The sequence below is a fragment of the Pelodiscus sinensis genome, chromosome 31 (assembly GCF_052426305.1).
Source record: "Pelodiscus sinensis isolate ZL-2025 chromosome 31, ASM5242630v1, whole genome shotgun sequence".
Classification (NCBI taxonomy): Eukaryota; Metazoa; Chordata; order Testudines; family Trionychidae; genus Pelodiscus; species Pelodiscus sinensis.
The window spans coordinates 6,423,755-6,441,292 of NC_143082.1; the positions used below are offsets into that span (position 1 = coordinate 6,423,755).

The following is a 17,538-nucleotide window of genomic DNA, read 5'->3' on the forward strand; positions in this document are numbered from 1 at the left end:
CCTCCCACGCGTTTAGCTCCCAGACCCCGCCCCTTTCCTCCCACGGCCCCGCCCCTCACGCTGAACATTCTTTCGAACGCTTTCTGGCCCGACGCTCTAAATATAGAACGCTGCGACCTCAGCCCTCCCAGGCCTATCCACGGCCGGGGGCGGGGCTACAGCCGGCCGTCGGCCAATGAAAGCGGCCGGTCGAGGCGGACAGGCCCAGTCAGGGCCGGGGCTACGTCGAGGGAGCGGCGCGAAGCGTCGCGCGTCACGGCGGCCGCCCAATGAGGCGGCGGGGAGCCCGGCTCGGCCAATGGGCGCGGGGCTCGCGCGGGCGGCTGGCGGCGGCGGCGGCCAATGGGGCGCGGGGCTGGGGCGGGGTTCGGAGCCCGAGGAGCCGCCGCCGCGGGGGGAGGGGAGGCGATACCGGTGTCGGCGGCTCCGCCTGGCGGCGGGGGGGGATCGGGGCCTGGCTGGGCCCAGCCGAGCCTCCTGCGGGCAGCGGGCGCCGGAGGAAGCAGCGGGGGCAGCGGGAGCCGCAGCCGGCCCCGCCCGGGCCCCAGCGCCGCGATGGGCAACGCGGCCACGGCCAAGAAGGGCGGCGAGCTGGAGAGCGGTGAGCGGGGCCCGGGGGGGGAGCCAGGGAGCGGGGCCCGGGGGGGGGCGGGATACGGGCCCCGTCCTGCAGTGTGTCCGGGCCGGGCAGAACAGGGCTCGGCTTCTGGAGAAAGGGCCGCTCCTAGAAGGGGGCAGGTGAATCTGGGCAGGGCGGCCCCCCATCCCTCTGTTTCACTCGGCCGGGGACGCTCAGCAGCTCTGGGCTGCCCTGATCGTGGTCCCTAGAAGCCCGGCCCCCTGGAGCCTCTTTCATCCCTGCCCCGTCCCGCCATGCTGATCCACCGTGCTGCTGCACTTGACTGTTGCTTGCACCCCAGCTCATCCCTGCAATACCTGGTCCTGTGTCTGTCTGGAACCTCCCTCTCCAGTCACACCTGAGCAGTCCATCTGCCCTTTCTGTCCCTAGGCCCAGAGCCATGCAGGGGCTGAAGGAACTCCAGGACAGTGGGTCTCAGTGTGTAGTCTGTTGGACCCGGAGGCTCCGCAGACTAAGATTCCCAAAGGGGCCTGCACTGCCATTCAAAATTCTTAGGGGTCTGCAAATGAAAAAGGTTGAACACCACTGCCTCTGTCTCTCCAGCCAGGTGTCAAATGCATTTGCCGAGTGGTTTTGTTGGGGTCTCCCTTCTTCCTTCTCCTTCCCACTCTAACACATCCCCTCTTAATTGCTGCTTTCCATCATCCCCTCTCTAGCCATAAGCTGACAACAGTTAGCCTGATCTCTTCTCCCTTTGCATTGCCTGGATGCACATCCTGCTGGTAACTCTGCCAATGTCTTTGCAAGCCCCTGTCCAGTTAGCACCAGCCATGGGGGTTGTGGGTCTTGGCTCCCCAAAATTGCTATTAAATGAATGTTTGCTGATCAGAGAGGCTGGTGCTCAAAAGGGAGAGGTACACGCTGGTGAGTGTGAAATCCTAACCCCACAGAATCATAGGATTGGCCTATGGTCATCTAGTCCAGTCCCCTGCCCTCATGACAGGACTAAGGATTATCTGTACCTTCCCTGACAGGTGTTTGTCTCACCTGCTCTTAAAGATCTCCAATGATGGAGATGCCACAGTCTCCCTAGGCAATTTAGTCCAGCACTTAACCACTCTGTGGTGTCTGAACCCATGATGGGTGCATTTTCTGTTCCTGTTTCCTTCTAGGAAGCAGCTTGGGGTGGGTGGGAGAATTAGCCATAGACTGCTGGCTGGCTTTGGGGTAGTATTGTGTGATGGAGAATATGCCTCAGCCCTCAAAATACACGCGATAGACAAAATATTCTAAGATTTAGATCTAACATATGTGAGGTGACCCTCCCTCCCCTCCCCCCAAGTCTCTGGGTCATGATCTCCTTGCCCTTCCTAAATGCAGTGGGAGCAGGGTCCTGGTGGAGCTGATGATCTGGGGGAGGGCACAAAGGAATTTGATCTTGTTTTCTCCAGGTATCCAGTCGCTGGTTACTTCACCACACGTCCCAAGTACCAACTGTGCATTGAAACTAACTTGCTTTTGTTGTGATCGCTCGTAGGCAGGTGTGGCAGGCTGCGCTCGGGCACTGACAGTAGAGAGCTGGCACGTTTAAAAAAGAAAGGAAGGGTCCAGAGCTCAGGACAGACAGAAGCGCCCCCGTGGAAGATGCAGGGTGGAGCTCAAAGTTGTGTTGCTCTCAGAGACTCTTCTCAACCCTCGGCTGGATAAGGAGACGAGCTGTTTGGACAGACCCTGGGGGTAGCTTGTCTAGCAGCAGGGTGGAAGCAGGTAGACTCCCTGCTTTGCCGGCTGCTAAATCCCGGCGCCAGTCTTCGGGGCTGCGCTGCCAGAGCTGAGGCAGGAGGGAGCTCAGGAAAGAGTAAAAAGGTTCTGCAAAAATGAACATTGGTGCCGTGATTTTCCTAAGGATGAAAATAATATTAAAATCGCGTCTCAGGGATGGTGACTGGCCATTGACATGGCTCTGGGTGAGGAGCTTCCCCGCTAGGGTGGTGCTACAGGGGAATCTCCTTTGACTCACACAGGGCTTGTCGTGGCTGGTTGTGTGCTGTTCCAGGGGACCGGGGGGTAGTGTGGCTTCTCTGTATCTGAGCATCAGGCCCATGTAACCAGCCTGGTGCCCCCTCTCCCCCTCACCATCCCAGATCTGACCAGTTTTGTTCCCCCCTCCACTGGCCCAGACTCACTCTTCCTGCCAAACTGCATCCAAAGTCCCATCTAGCCCGTTATACGTCCCCCTCTGCAACACCAAATCCATCTCACTGGCATCCCTGCTTCAGTGGGCCAGAGCAGTCTCCCTCCTCCACGCTCCCTGCATGTTGGATCAGACCACTGGGTCCATCTAGCCCGTATCCAACCTTCAGGTGAGCCCAATAGATGAGGAAGCAAATATGCTCTAGACTGTTTTCCCCCCAGTCCCTGATGACTGTATTTGTATGGCAGGAGCAGCCCTGATCTGGGCTCCCTTGTGCTAGGAGCTTTGCACATGCACATAATAATCCCTGGCTCTTCAACAGCGCTGTCCATCCATAGAGCTCAAAGTGCTTTACAAAGAAGACCAGATGGGGAAACCGAGGCACAGGCAGGAGATGTGCCGGTGGCAGTGCTGGGAATAGACCTCTGATATTCTATCCAGTGCTTTACCCTCTGGGCAGTATCTGTAACACTAGAAAATCACTGTACACATTTGCACATCCCTCCTCCCCCGGGCATTGGGTGCTGGAACAGTGCCCCAGTCAATGGCCAATGGGAAGCAATCTGGTGTCTTGCTGACATCGGTCCCCCATGTGCCAGGAAGGTGGATCCCCCTTAGCAGCGAGCCTTGTTTCGGGTCTGGTGCTGACGATTTCAGGACTCACCTTCCACCAGGTTCATTGGGCTTCGCCGTCTTCCCAGGTGTTGGGGTGGCCAGACGGTTGGAGGGGCCGTGGAACAGTCGCTTCTTGCCACGCCCCTGTGAGAGGAAGAGGGTGTTTGTGGCAAGCAGACCTGGAACTGTCACTGCACCTGGGAGCATCTGACACCTGTCAGTGTGAAGCCCCATGCTTAGGTTTAGTGGCTGTTCACAATCGGGGCAGGCTCCAAGGTGAAGCAACTTACCTGAGGTTAAAGGGCAAGTTAGTGGCAGAGGCCAGGGCCAGTTAGCTCCTAGGTCAGCACTTCTCTAACCCTTGGGGCCCACTGTCCTCCTGTGGTTGGGAGCAGAACCCAGGAGCCCTCACCCTCTGCTCTAACCCGCTAGACCCCACTCCGTGCCCAGGGTCAATTCTTGGATTCTGTTATGGTAGCACCATGCTGAGAGCAGAGTCCGAGGGGCTGCATAGAGGCCGGGAGAGGCAGTCCCTGTGCCCAGTGCTCCCAGGCTGAATCGGCCAAGTCAGGCAAAGGATGAGGAAAAGGAAGTGACATTTTCATATTCCTGACTCCAGCCGCTCCACTCAAGCCCCTCAAGATCACCCCTTCTCCGAGCAGGGAAAAGAACCCAGGACTCCTGCCTCCCATGCCCTCCCTGCTCTGACCACCCCACCCTGATCTCACTCCAAACTGGCGAGGGGACCCTGAATCCACTTCTCTGCCTTAGCCACAAAAGAGCATGATGGTGTGGCGGAGGGCAGATCCGGGGAGTTTGACTGAGACCACTCCCATCCCTTTAGCTGGGGCTAGGCGCTCTGCTGGCTTTTCCTGCCCGTGCCTATCCCCACAGGTGACAGTCTAGGAAGGGGATAGAGAAGGTGCATGGGGTGCTTCTGTCCACAGAGTGTTGATGCCACCCTAATTCCTGTAGTATCTGCGCACCTCATGTGCAGTGTAGGGACCTTCACAGCCTCTGTGTGGGAGGGGCAGTGCTGGGAGAATTTTGGAGCTATTAGAAAAGGGCCCATCCTGAAATCAGGGTGAGAAGTCAAAACTCTTCATGCAGCATCCACCCCAAAGCTGCCCTAGAAGCAGGTCAGCCAGAACGCTTGGCTTTTCCTTTGAGCTTTCAGGGTCTCGTTACCTTTCCAATGTATGCTCACGCAGCTGGCAAGAGGACCTGTTTGAGTGAGGTGACACTGATTAGAAAGGCCGGAGCAGGGTGTCCTAAAGCCTTGGAAACATTTTCCCGCAGGTTGCCGAATGGGGATATTTGTCCAAGCCGCAGTCAGCTCCAGTTTCGGTGAATTGACATTTTCTGAGGGAAAAGGGTTTTCATCAGGAAATTTCCAGCCAGGTCTATGCTGAGCCTCTCCCTGTCTCTGGGTTTCACAGTCCAGGCTACAGTCTTTTGCCCAGGAGCCTGAGTCAGCTGACCTGGGTTGTCTGCAGTGTATATATACCCCCAGGGAGTCTGGCAGGTGACAGGACACAAACCGAGGTCACAAGGTAAATGCTCTAACCACTGAGCCACCCTTCCTCCACTCAGCCTGTCTGGCAATGCACAAACATCTGCCAAAATGGTGGCAATTTGTAAACTGAGCAAAGTTTGGATCTGCGGCACTCACTGCCACATGATTATCATACCATGTTGTGTTTCTGAGTGCAGCCAAGATTCAGATCTCAGTAATACGTTTAGGCCATGGCCGTGCTTCCCAGCTGACAGTGGCGCAGCCACGCTGATGAGCACTCATGTAGTTGTGTTGTGCTAATGGGAGAGAGCTCTCCAGTTGACTCGTTAAGACCAGCTCAGTGGACAGCAGTAGTTATGTGGGCAGGAGAGCATCTCTTGCTGATGTAGTGCCATGCATGTGAGTGCTTACACCGGCAACACTTATGTCACTGGGGACGGGGGGGGGGGGGGGTAGGGGTCAGTCTGCTGAGCAGCAACCATTTTGCTGGCAAGTGTCAGTATAGACGTGGCCTGCGATAGACCGTCCTGAGTGATAACAGGCATAAGAACTGCCCAAGGCAACTGGAGAGGCTATTGACCTTCCTCTTCAGAGCAGGAGCTGTCCTGGACAAAGGCCAGGAGGCATCTCCCCTCTGGCTGCAGATCTGAGTTGGGGGGGGGGGGGGGCTTGCACCGTCTCCAAAGCAGCGGGCGCAGGCTGCTGTCTGAAGAACCAGGGTCTGATGCACTTTACCTTGGTGGAACCGCCCCCTGGGCTGCCTTGCTGGCCTGCACCCTCATGGGAGGGGAGCACCCTGCTCCTCAGAGCCAGACAGGAAAAGGGGAAGTTGAGGTGCAGAAGGGCTGGCAAGAGGACCTGCTCTGGAAGGCGCCCTGGAGGAGCTGGGGTTTTCTCCCAAAGGCAGACGTGCTGGGATTCCTGTGCGCCCAGTGATGAGCTCTGTGAACGGGAGGCTCCCCTGGGCGATGGCCTGCGCCGTGGGCCTGGTGGTACATAAGACAAAAGTGAATCACTGGTGATACAGGGCTGCCCCCCGGCTGGTGCGAATCCCTGTTGCTCCAGTGAGGCCAGATTCCCAGCTGGGTAAGGCCGTTCTCAGTTCTCACAAGCTGCGCCTCCAGCCCGCTGGCCCAGTGGCAGCATGGCTGTTGTACAGCTGGTTTCTGTGGAGCTGGGGCTGTGACCTTGCAGAGACATTGGGGTTTCACTCCCCTCCCACGAGTGGGGCAGACAGGTTTGCAGGGTCAGGGCATTGCCACGCCAACTTGCCCCACGCTCCGTGGGGAGCAGATGTCGGTGTGGTCCTGTCCGAGGCAGGCGCGGCAACACGCTAGTGACTTTCGCTGAGTCTCGCCTCTGCTGAAGGAGTTTGTGTGGCCGTCGCATTGCCGGGAGGGATGGTTTCTCCGTCTCCCCCTCCAGGAGCAGCCAGCATCCCACGAGAAGGGAGTGGCACCTGCTGGAAATGTTTATTTCCTGCCGCGTCTGGCGGGCAGGTGTGTGGCGGAAGCCTGGTTCTCTCAAGCTCCCAGGGAGGTGAGGAGTGGATCGTGGGGCTGAGGCAGGCAGGCTGTGGCATTGCCACCCATGGGCCTCTGCACCGCATGGGGGTCAGGTTCCGGCTGGGTTCTGACCGGTGAGCCCTGTTGTGTTGGGAATGAGGGGTCAAGTTGCTGGGTGGGGCTGGTGATGATGATGGCGGCTTTACAGGAAGAAATTGACCAGTGTGGCTGAGTGTTCAGCTTGAGAGCATGGCTGGAAAGGACTCGGTGCCATCTCAAAGGTGAGGAAGGATCAGCTCTGTGGACACCTGGCAAAATCGAGCCAAGGTGAATAGAATAGAACCCTGAGTCCCCCGCCACACATGATCCACTAGACACCCTCCCCCACCCCCCAGCTGGGCACAGAACCCAGGAGTCCTGAATTCCTTCCTTTGTGCTCAGCTGAAAAACGGCTTCTGCCTTCCCCACGCTGCTGTGCTCCCTGTGGAGCCCCTTGCCTCACACCAGGCTCTTCTCCATGGGGCGAGCAGGATCCTTCCTGTGGCAAACAAGCTCTCGGCTGCTGCTTCCTAGCGCTATCCTGGGGGGGGGCATCTGCCAGGTGTCCATGTCTTTCTGTCCAGAGCAGCTTTCCCTGCTGAGGCCTTGCTGGACGGGTTGCAGGCCTTGGCCTGCAGGGGGCGCTTGGCGATCAGAAACTCACCCAGGTCATGCAGCCTCAAAGTTGGGTTCAGCTGCCTTGGGGGTCTGCCCTGTGTCTCCCCTAGAGTGGTGCCGGGAGCTAATCCCCCAGTGGGTGGCCCCCCTGCAGGCTGGCTCCCAAGGAGAGGGAGATGGGCTTTTCCTCTTCCCAGTTCAGTATTAAATGTGCCTGGGATGGGGCTGTCTTTGCTCTCCCAAATGTTGATTTAAGAAGCCAGCTGCCCAAGGCTCTAGGCCCTATGGCACCATCAATAACACGGCTTCTACCCTGGCAGTCGCCACCCAGGCTCCGCCATCTAGGAAACAAAGCCTTAGCCCTCTCGTTACTGGCTGCCACTGGTCCAGGTTTCCCCAGGGTAGCTGTCCTGGGAAATCAGTCTGATTGTCATACGCAGGGCCAGCCTGTATTATGGGCTTGGGGTCATGCCGGGTGTCCCCAGACCCCCTCATCCGGGGGGTTTTCTCGCTTTCTCAGGGGGTTGCTGGGGCAATATAGCCTGGGGCAGGATCACTCAGGGAAGACCATGGGGCTTTGTAGGTCCTAAGCAACACCATAAACGTCAGCTGAAGATCTTTGGAGCTCAGACGCGGAGGCAGATCTGGCACAAAGTGAGTCTAATTTCTAGGATCAGTGGAGCCTTTCGTTAAGGCTTGAATGGGATGGGTGGAGCTGTTTGCCCAGGGTAGGTGCGGGAGAACTTTGTCCATTTTGGGCAAGTGGGAGGGATGGGAGAGGGATTTCAGGGGGAGCTGGCCTGAATCCGTGCAGGGCTGACACTCGGAGAAGGCTGGTGGTGGGTCTGTGTTGCCTGTGTTCTAGGGTTAAACGGGAGACCTGGGCTCGCTGCTCGGCTGTGTGCTGGCAGGCTGGGGAGTGCGCCCTGGCTCCGATCCTCCCAGGGGCTCTGTCTGCTACAGAGTGAATTTGGCCGAACTCAAAGCGAGTGGCCCCTCTGCTGTTGAACACACAAGCTGCTGCATCCCTGCTTGTGTGCATGGCTCGGGCGCCAGGGAGCACCTCCCCGGCTCATAGAGCTGCAATAAGCGGAGCTGCTCGCTGGGTTTTCCCAGTGACTTGTGGGAGAGCGTGTCTGTCTTCCGGGGGCGGGGGGGCGAGAGATCGCGGGAGGCCATTGGAGGCCCAGTGGCACTCTGGGGAAGGTGTCCCGTGTCTTCCCTACGGAGCAGTCGTCTTAGCCACTGACCAGTTGGTCTAACCCAAGCCGTAGCCCAGAGCCCCTCTCGGCTGGCCGATTTGAGTGAAGGGAGTTTTGTCAGTGGGCTGGAAGGGACTTGAGTTAAGGGCAACTCCTGAGTGAAGCGTGCGGTGAAAACAAGCTCCAGGCAGGTATCTAAGCTCTCTCCTTGGAGCAGTTGTTTTCATCTGGGTAAACCAGCAAGCTGGGACGCACTGGGCATAGGTCAAAGAAGCGCATAGTGACCAACAGTGCCTGGGCTCTGCTGGCCGCGGGGGTGTCCCGAGCCGCGTGGGTGCTTGTCTCTTCCCTCGCGGCTGTCCGAGGGTGTTGCTGAGCTGGGAGTTGCTCCGCCAGGGAGTAGGGGGTGCAGGGAATTGGACAGCGTGCTCCTGGGGGCAGAGTGTGTGGAGGGATTGGTATGAAAATGGCTGCCTACCCTATTCTGGTCCTGCTGGGATAATCCGAGTCTGTGTGAGCCTTGAGGCAGTGGCTGGCATTTGGCGCGCTGAGCCATCAGGGCATCTGACCTCTTGCGCTGTTCCTGAGCGAGTCCCAAGAGGGATCAAACCAGAGGCCCCTTCCTTTTGCCTGCATTGCATCTTCCCCTGCGCCTTCGTGCTTCCTTGCTGAGAGTGGCTGAGTCCTGGGTTCCCCTACGTGTAACAGGATGGGAGGGAAAAGGTGAGGAATTTAGGACAGAAAGGGAAGCTGGAGGAATCCCAGTTGACTCGTGGGTATTTCAGGAGGGGGAATGGAGTCACTCCGGGGTCCAACCTTGACTCTTGGGCAATGGGGGACGGTTGAGATTTCGGTAAAGGAAGGGTGCAGGAGACGGTGAGGCAGCTGGAGGAGAAAAGCATGAAAAGGGTTAAGGGAAAACGGGGCTTTTGCAGACCTCAGGAGTAAAATATGGAAGTAGCAGAGGTGCATTAAGTCTCGCTGATGGATAGGGAGATAAAATTAATGATCTTAAAATGGCTAAGAGCTGCTGAGCTGCTTTTTCTTTAATGCTGTTGAACAAGAAATGAGGGGATAAAAAATGTATGGACAATAAGGAAGTGCATTATCTTTCTGTCTAAGGGCCTTATCTGGCCCCAGTTATAGTATGTGAGCGCCTCACAACTGGTAATGTATTCATCCTCCAACCGCCACTCTCCCTGGCAAGACCGAGACATGCTATCCTCATCTGTAGCACGGGGAAACCGAGGCACAGACTAAGTGACTTGCTCAAGGTCAATCTAGGGCAGAGCAGGAAGTTGAACCACGATCTCCCAAGCCTCCGTCTAGTGCTATAACTGTTGGACCCTCTTCTCTGACCAAATAAAACTTGAGGGGTAAGTGGAGCCCAAGAGAAATCGGCAGGCGAGAGTGAAACGCTGGGTTGTTTGAGGGAGTCTGTTTGAGAGGCCGGGGAAGAGAGCCAACGTGGCACCATCTTCCTGAGGCGAAGAGCAGTGATGCGGTGATCGCCCTTTGGCAAAGTTGCTGCCCCTGTCTCTCTGGCTTGTTTACGCGACGGAGCCGTGTCAACAGGGCCGTGTCGGGTGTCGCTCAAAGTTGGGCGCTGTAGCTGCTGTTTGTCAGCACCTTTGCCAACACAATCCTTCCGCCCCCTGGGAGCAGGATTCCCGTTGTCGCCAAGAGAGCGCTGCTGCCCTCGCGCTGCTGCTTGCGCCCTTGAGGGGTGGGGAGGGAGGTTAAAGCGTCTGTGAATGCCAGCGGAAGGACAAAACTTTTGTCAGTGTAGACACCGCCTCAGATAGCAATGGCCCCTCTGGCCTGCTGCCGAGGAGGTGGGGGGGGGTGGGGTTGCAAACATGCTGATTGGGAGGGGGCGGATTTTTTCCCCACATGCTGCCTCTGCCCCAAATTGCAGCCCGTGGGGTCTTGTGGCTTCCGAGGGGCGCCTGCTTGTCCCACGCGTCGCGTCCCCTGCTTTAAATCTGTCCCCCCCCCCCCCCGGCCTCCGCTCTCTGGGGTCCCTCCCCGCCCCCACTGACGGAACCCCAGAGGGCGGCCACCCTGCGCGCTCCCCGGGGGGCGGGTCCGTCTGCCCCACGCGTGGCTGAGCCGGGCCCCGGCGGAGAGCGAGTGCCTCTGGCGCCCCCTGCAGCGGCGGGCGCAGGGCCCGGGCGGATTGGCCCCGCCGGGCAGCCGTAGGCCAGGCACAGAGGAGGCCAGGGGCTGGGCCAGCAAGATGGAGGTTGGAGGTGAGTGGGGGGGGGGGGGCACTGGTTGGGGGGGCACGTGGCTGGTCCCCTCCAGGGGGTGCAAGTGACCCCCCCGCCCCGTTCTGCCCCATAGGACGTGGGTCACTCCTGCTGGCCCCCATAGGGGTCACTCGTTCCCCGTGGTGGCAGTGGGGCTGGCCCGTGGGGCTGGGCCGGGCCTTGAGTGGCACCAGGGCCCCCCCCGGCAGCGACTGGGCCCCCGGCTGGCACAGGGACGGGCGCTGGGGGCCGAGCCCCCCATCTGTGGCGGGTGCGCTCCTGCCCTCCTTTCAGGGGTGCCCCAGAAGCCGCCCCCCCGCAGGGCTGGGTGTCGGGCCCCGGCCTTGCACCTGCTGAATAATTCAAAGATGGGAAATTAAGGGGTTTGAATTTTAAAAAATGCAACTAGTGGTTGCCATGGGAACATGCTTTCATCTCTGCCAGGTTCTGGCGTGGGGCCATGGGAGGAGCCTCCCAGCAAGGGGCGGGGCCTCAGTGCTTGTTGTGGGGGGCGGGGAGACTTCGAATTAATTTTGTGGTTAGGGAGGTGTCCGGGGCGGGGGGTACAGCAGGAGTCGTCTCTTCTTTCCTCCAGTGATTCAGTCCTGAGGGCAGTTCCTTCCAGTGGGATTGGTAAACACTGGTGATCCAGTGGAGGGGGATGGGAAGATGTGTGGGTCGGCATGGGTGGGGAGAAACAGCAGGACTGGTCTAGAGGTTTGTTTGGCTCCCTTGAGCGCAGGATCCGAGCCCCTCCCAATCGGCAACAGACTCGATCCTTGCAGTGAGGCAAGGGGGTATGATCCCTGTTGTGCAGGTCTGGGAACTGAGGTTCGGGGTAGGGTGGGGGAAGTGACTCGCCCAGTATCTCACAAAGACTCGCAGCCAGAGTTGGGAATTCAACTTTGGTTTCTTGAGTCACAATCCAGGTCCCAGTGCCCCTGGCACTAAACCGCCCCCAGGGATGCCAGGGGTAGGGTATGAGATGTGTGGCATTGGGGGCAGGCTCAAGGAGCAGATTGGGTGGGTAGGGGGGTGGCACAAGAGACTGAAATTGCCTTGAAGGGATGAGTGCAGCTCCTAGTTCCTTACATTGCTGCCCTGAGGGGTTCGCTTCATGTCTGGTCTTTGACGATAGTAAATATAAAAAGCGGAGGTTTGTGGCACCAGTGTAACTGCCAGGGGTGTCTCCATCCTCCTGGTGCCATGGGGGGTTACACCAGCATGCCCCTGTGCCCTGTAACTACTCCAGTGGAAGAATTGTGATTTCTGGGACAGTGGTTTAGTTCTCAGCAGGGGAGGTGTTACAGCAAAGTCCATCCTGGCAGGTTTAGAACCCAGGATCCTCGGTGTTCAAGTGAGCTCCTCTACCATGTACCCTGGAGGGCTCATTTCTGTTAGCTAGCAGCAATAGTGAGCTGTTATCCTCTATGCGGGCCCATTGGTAGATGTGATACCCTTCTCGCAAGCATGTTACATTATTAAGATCATTTTGCCAGCCGCAGTGTAAGAGGATTCTGGCTCCTCTGTCTCTTGTGACAGGCAGGCTGAGGAGATGCAAGGAAACCCAGTCAACATAAAACTCGTATAAATGTGGCCTAGTGTCTAAAGATCTTACTGATGCCCATAGCTGATGCTGTTCAGTTACGGTTCTTGCATCTCACTGAGCTTGGGACAGGGAAATTCACCCAGTCAGTTGCATAATCTATTTCTAGCCTTTCACTCCAAATGTGTGTCCCATTCTAGTGTCCATGTTGCAACTGATGGAGAGTCGGGGCTAAGAGGGCTGAGAAAAGATCTATTGAGTCTGGAAAGCCTGTCTTAGAGTGGGAGACCTAGAGGCAGGACAAATTGAGCCTCACAAAGAGACAGTGGCTTGGTCCCTGTCTATAAATGCACTAGGAGATGATTTCTGGTAGCAGGGGGCTCAGATCTCATAGTTAAAGCAAGACAGTTCATCAGGTAGAAGATGATGCTTGACAGATTCAAACTGGGACTAATAGACACACATTTTTAGCAAAGCAGTGGAATTGACCATGGAAACAACTTACCAAGGGATGTGATGAATCATCTATTGCTTGGAGTCTTTCAGTCCAGACCCTATGTTTCTTTCTTAAAGATCTGCTCTAATTCCACTCCAAGTTATTGGGCTGGATGCAGGCGTGATGGGGGGAATGCTCTGGCCTAGTACAATCTCTTCTGGTCTTCAACTCAGTGCACCTATGGATTGTCTTGCTGCGAGGGAAGGTTTTGGAGAGCTGTATTGGAAAAGTCTGGAGTGAAAAGTTCCCCTCCCCACTTCTGAAAAGTGGCTGGAGTTGTGACATGACCCAGACTCACCTTAAGCAAGTGAGCGAAAATGGTTGGAGCCATCAGCGTCTGGTCTGTGCTCTCGCTCTAGCTGGCTGTAAAATGAGTTAGAATTTTTTGGGAAGGGGCAGAGGAGAGGGTACTTCTGCCCTGGAGACTGGCTAGAGTTTTAGACCTTGATTTTAGGGGTTCTAAGAGCAAGGTCGTTACTCATCCCAAAGTTCCTACACCAGGCCTGGGCAAAATACAGCCCATGGGCCGGATCTGGCCCGCCAAGCCACCGGATCCAGCCTGCAGAGGCAGCGGGGAGCCCCAGGCAAGCTTCCCAGCATGCCGGGCAGAAACACAGCTGCAGGGCTCTGTTTCTGTGTTAACACTGGAGGGGAGGGGGGAAGTTTTAGGAGCCACCTCACCCCCAGCACGTTACTGTTGGCCGGTTTCTGGCAGAAACCAGCCAATGCTAGTTGCTTGTTGGAATAACAGGCAGCTAAGAATAACCACACCCCTTCTCCTGGCTCAGTTATTCATGAAGCGCATGGCCAGGCAGGCAGGCTAGTTTGGCAGATGGCAAGTAAGTGTCTTGGCCACAGCCTGCTTCTGGCACCCCAACCCTTTCCTGCCCCAACTCTCTGCCTCCTCCCAACATACCCAAACCCTCTGTCCCCCTCTTACACCCATACCCCCTCCCACATCTGGCACCCCAATCTCCTGTCCCAGATCACAATCCCCTCCTACCCTAGGTCACATCTCAAACCCCTGCACTCCAGTCCCCTGTCCTAGGTCACAACTACCTGCTTCATCTCAACTCCCTCCCAGACTCCAGTCTCCCTCCTGCACCCCAGTCCCTTACCCCAAGCTCCCTTCTGCGCCAACCTCCACCCCAGACTCTGCACCTCCTCCATTCATATCATGGAAGAGTGTGGCCCTCAACCACTTTCCAAATTCTTGGAGTGCCCCCCCCCCCCCCCCGTCAAAATTATTGGCCACCCCGTCCTAGAGATGAAGTGCTTCGGCGGGCAGTGCAGCTTAGTGCATAGAGCAGGGGTGGGCAAAGGGGCCTCCACGGGCCGGATCCAGCCCGCCAAGTGGGTTGATTGAGCCCATGGCCACTCTCCCACTCCCCTGCTCCCAGGCCAATTGAGACCTAGAGATGGGGGAGCACGTGAAGTCTCCTCTCCCTGCCAGGGGCGTGCGGCACCAGAGGGAACCGAACATCCCAGCCAAGGTGGGGCAGGGAGTGAGAGATTTCATGAGCAGAGATGATGTCTGCTGCCCTGCCCCCGGGCCCTTCCCAGCGGCTGGAAGGCACGGCACGGGGAGGGGAGGCGAGGCACCTCCTGAACTAAGGGGAAAGCCTCCCTTGGATTCTCCCCCACCGCCCTGATGCTTCTGCACTTTTTCTTTTTCAGCAGGGGGTGCGCCTCCTGATTGGCCTGGGGGTGGAGGGAGCGCAAGAAGTCTCCTCATGCGGCGACTAGAGGGAATCACAAAACAGCTGGCAGTTCTTTCTAGGTGCCTGGCACCCCTGGCAGGGCAGGGGGCAAAGACTTCATGTGCTTCCTCATCCACAGGCCATTCACGGTCTGTGGGCAGAGGAGTATGTGAAGTCTCCTGGCCCTGCCCCGTCTGCCTGAGGCCCAGCCCTCTTCGGGGTGTCCCACAACCACTTCTGAAAGTTGTGAAGTGCCCCCCCCTTCAAAAAATATTGCCCACCCCGGCACAGAGGATGAGAACTTGGCAGACTTTCTCCTGCTATGACCTTGGACAAGTCCCTTCCTTGCTCTGTGCCTCAGTTTCCCCCACTGTAAAACGGGGCTTACGATATGGGGCCTCCTTTGCAAGGCACTTGAGATCTGCAGATGAAAAGTGCTAGTTAAGAGTTAAGGATTCTCCGCCTTTTGCTAGTGAGAGGTTGAGGAAGTTCCCATGGGACTTTGCCGTCCCATTTTGCCATCCCATCAAGCAGCTTCTCTCTCCCATTCATGATCTTTTAATCTCCTGGGGCAGTGACAACTGCTGATGTGGAAACATAACCTGAATGTAGCAATTGCCAGAACAGGGTCAGCTCTGAGGGCCATCTAGCATCAGCACCAGAGGCTGCAGAGGAAGGGGTAAAGAACCCCAGAGTAGCAATGGAGGGAAAACTTTCCGTTTCTAGAGGTCTCGTCCTGCTCACTAGCATTAGAGATCCACTTAAGCCCTGACGCACAAGCTTCAATATCCATTTCGGAATTATTGCTGTCATTTAAATTATAGCCTTGAATTGTCTTTCTCCCTGTGAATGGCCAGTCTAGTCTTGCCCTCAACTTTGTGGTGGTGAGTTCCGTGGGCTAATGGTAAAGTGTTTCCTCTTACTGGTTTTGAATTCCCCACCTTTTAATTCTATTTGAGTGTCCCCTGCTTCTTGTGGAATGAGACAGGAAGGAGAGAAGCTCCTCATCTCTCTTCTTCATCCCAGCTATTATTTTCCAGATTAAATGGTGGCCCTCTTATTGGGTTCCTTGGTAAGGGAAATAGTCCTCTCCGTCTGTCCTCATAGGAGAGTTTGTCCCAGGTCTAGATTGTTCTTATTGCCCTACTCTGAACGTTCTCATTTTGCACTATTCCTCTTTGATCAGGGGTGACTAGCACTGCAGCCGTTATTTCCGATCATGCTAGAATTTAATGGGTTGATGAAGTTTAGCAGCTGGAAACAAGGACTTGGCACCATGTTACTAGCAATTGCTGAGGTATCTGCGTCTGTTGATCCTACTTTGGACACTGGCAACCTGCAGTTACTTCAGTACCAGAAGTGAAACTCACTAGAATCTGAGTGAAATTGACCAGCTGTATTGGGTCTTCCCCCTTCCTCCCTGCATTTGTTCATGCTGAGATACCTGAAAAGGGATTAAGTGCAGTGGACTTTATGTTGAAAATAAGCTTTACAGTTAATAAGCCCAGGTGCTGGTAACATAAGAAGCAATTTTTATTGTCCTCTTTTTAAGCTGATAATGTCTCTCTAAATCCTCAAGCTACCTGGTTTTCTACTGAATTTTCTTTTAAATTCATGCAAAATTGCTCTCCGCACTAGGTTTTTAAGGAATCCTTTTGGTTTAAAATATACGTGTATATCATTTTGGGACTGAAAATGAGTGCAGTCCTCTTTTCATCAGCACCATTTTTATTATCTGAGCCTCACGGCGGGTTTCCCTTATTCCTTCTGGTTATTCCTTACCGGGTGAGGAATTAAATGGGTTTGTATTATGTGCTGCTGTAATGCCCATAATGACCTAAACTGAGGTCAAAGACCTGCATTGTGCTGGATGCTGCGCACACACCTAAAACAAGTCCGCTTCTGCCCTAAAGCGTTTTGAATCTAAATAGTCAGGGGAAGGATTCGTACCCCCATGTTACAGACAGGCAGCTGAGCTGAAATGACTGATCCAAGGTTGCATGAAGTCAAGGTCCAAACTCAGCATTGAATCCAAATCTGCCTTTACCACAGGCCATCTTGCCTAACTCCCAAAGCCAGAGACCACTGGGCTCATGTCAGGGTGTGGTCTGTGGACCCCTGGGGCTCTGCAGACCCTGTCTCTCCAAGGGATCTGCACCTCCCTTCGACATTTTTAGGGGTCCACAAATGAGAAAGGTTGAGAACCACCAATACAGGGTGACCTCCAGCATGGCACAACTGTAGGACTGGCCTGAATTAATTCCTGATTGAATTAGAGCACAAAAGTAGCCATGTTTGAGTTGAAGGCTGCCTGTGCTAGAGAATCTGCCTCAGCCCTTGGTCAGTTGTTCCAATGGTTAATTACTCACTGTTGATCTTCTGCTTGTGCATGACAGACCTGCTGTAACTTAGAGTGGAGGGTCCTGCAAAGAGCCTGGCTCCATGCAGGGCAGCTTGCCTGCTAGGCCAGTGTGAACCTGTTAATTGTGCTGTCCCCCCAGTTGTGCCTCCTTGTGTTCAGGCGAGAGCCACTCAGACGCTTCCCCGATGCACCTACTTCTGGGATGGAGCAGGGATTCCTCTGCTGAAATGAATGACTGATAAGCTTCAGGCTGCCAGACAGCCCAGCCTCTGGCTCTCCCAGTTCCAACCCAGGCTCTTACTGGTGCTGCACCATGCGGCTGGTCGCCATGGGGGTCACCATCTGTGGCTGGGCCATGATGCTCCGATTGCTGAGTAGGGCAAAATGCCATCTGCTGGGTCCGTGTGTCCCTGCTGCTGCTGCTCATTGCTGGCTGGAGGGAGCTGATTTTTACCGAGCACGCTGGAATATTTTAAACCTTCCCTGCTGACCCTGCGGGACTCGCTGCCTGAGATGGCAGAAAATTCCCCTGGTCCTGCCAAAGCTGCACCTGCGCAAGGCTAACCCTTTGGGCACCGCTCTCGCCCGCCTGTCTGACTGGCATGTGGGCTGGCAGCCCCTCGGAAATGCCGACTCAGCCACATGTCAGTGACACCCCTTCCCCCGCTGCACTGAGACGCGGTTCTGACCCAAACAGCTCGCGTGGCCCCGGTTACGTACCTAATGGGATCCCTTTCAGATCCGGAGGAAGGGCAAAGAGAGCCTGCTCCAGTCCCTCCCACGGAGTGTCTCGAACCTCTTGGCTGCCTCTTGTAGGCCTGATGGTGACTGGGGGGCTCCAGCGCAGGGCCTGGATGGGAGGGGCTGTCTCAAGACCCACCCCCAGGGTGCTGAGCGCACGGCAGCAGGCAGA

At 56.2% G+C, this 17,538-nt stretch overlaps 1 protein-coding gene across 4 annotated transcripts in view; it reads left to right on the forward strand.

Moving 5' to 3' along the window:
* Positions 1–17,538, forward strand: part of PRKACA (protein kinase cAMP-activated catalytic subunit alpha) — a 50,895-nt gene that overhangs the window by 382 nt on the left and 32,975 nt on the right. The window contains exon 1 of one of the 4 annotated variants that reach the window (XM_075902206.2): positions 365–601. The exons of 2 other annotated variants lie outside the window; for them this stretch is intronic. In XM_075902206.2, the coding sequence (XP_075758321.1) occupies positions 556–601 (46 nt within the window). In that variant the 5' untranslated portion in view covers positions 365–555. Of the gene's footprint in view, positions 1–364; positions 602–10,493; positions 10,522–17,538 lie in introns of those variants that run through there. One more of the 4 variants, XM_075902211.2, reaches the window with a different exon arrangement.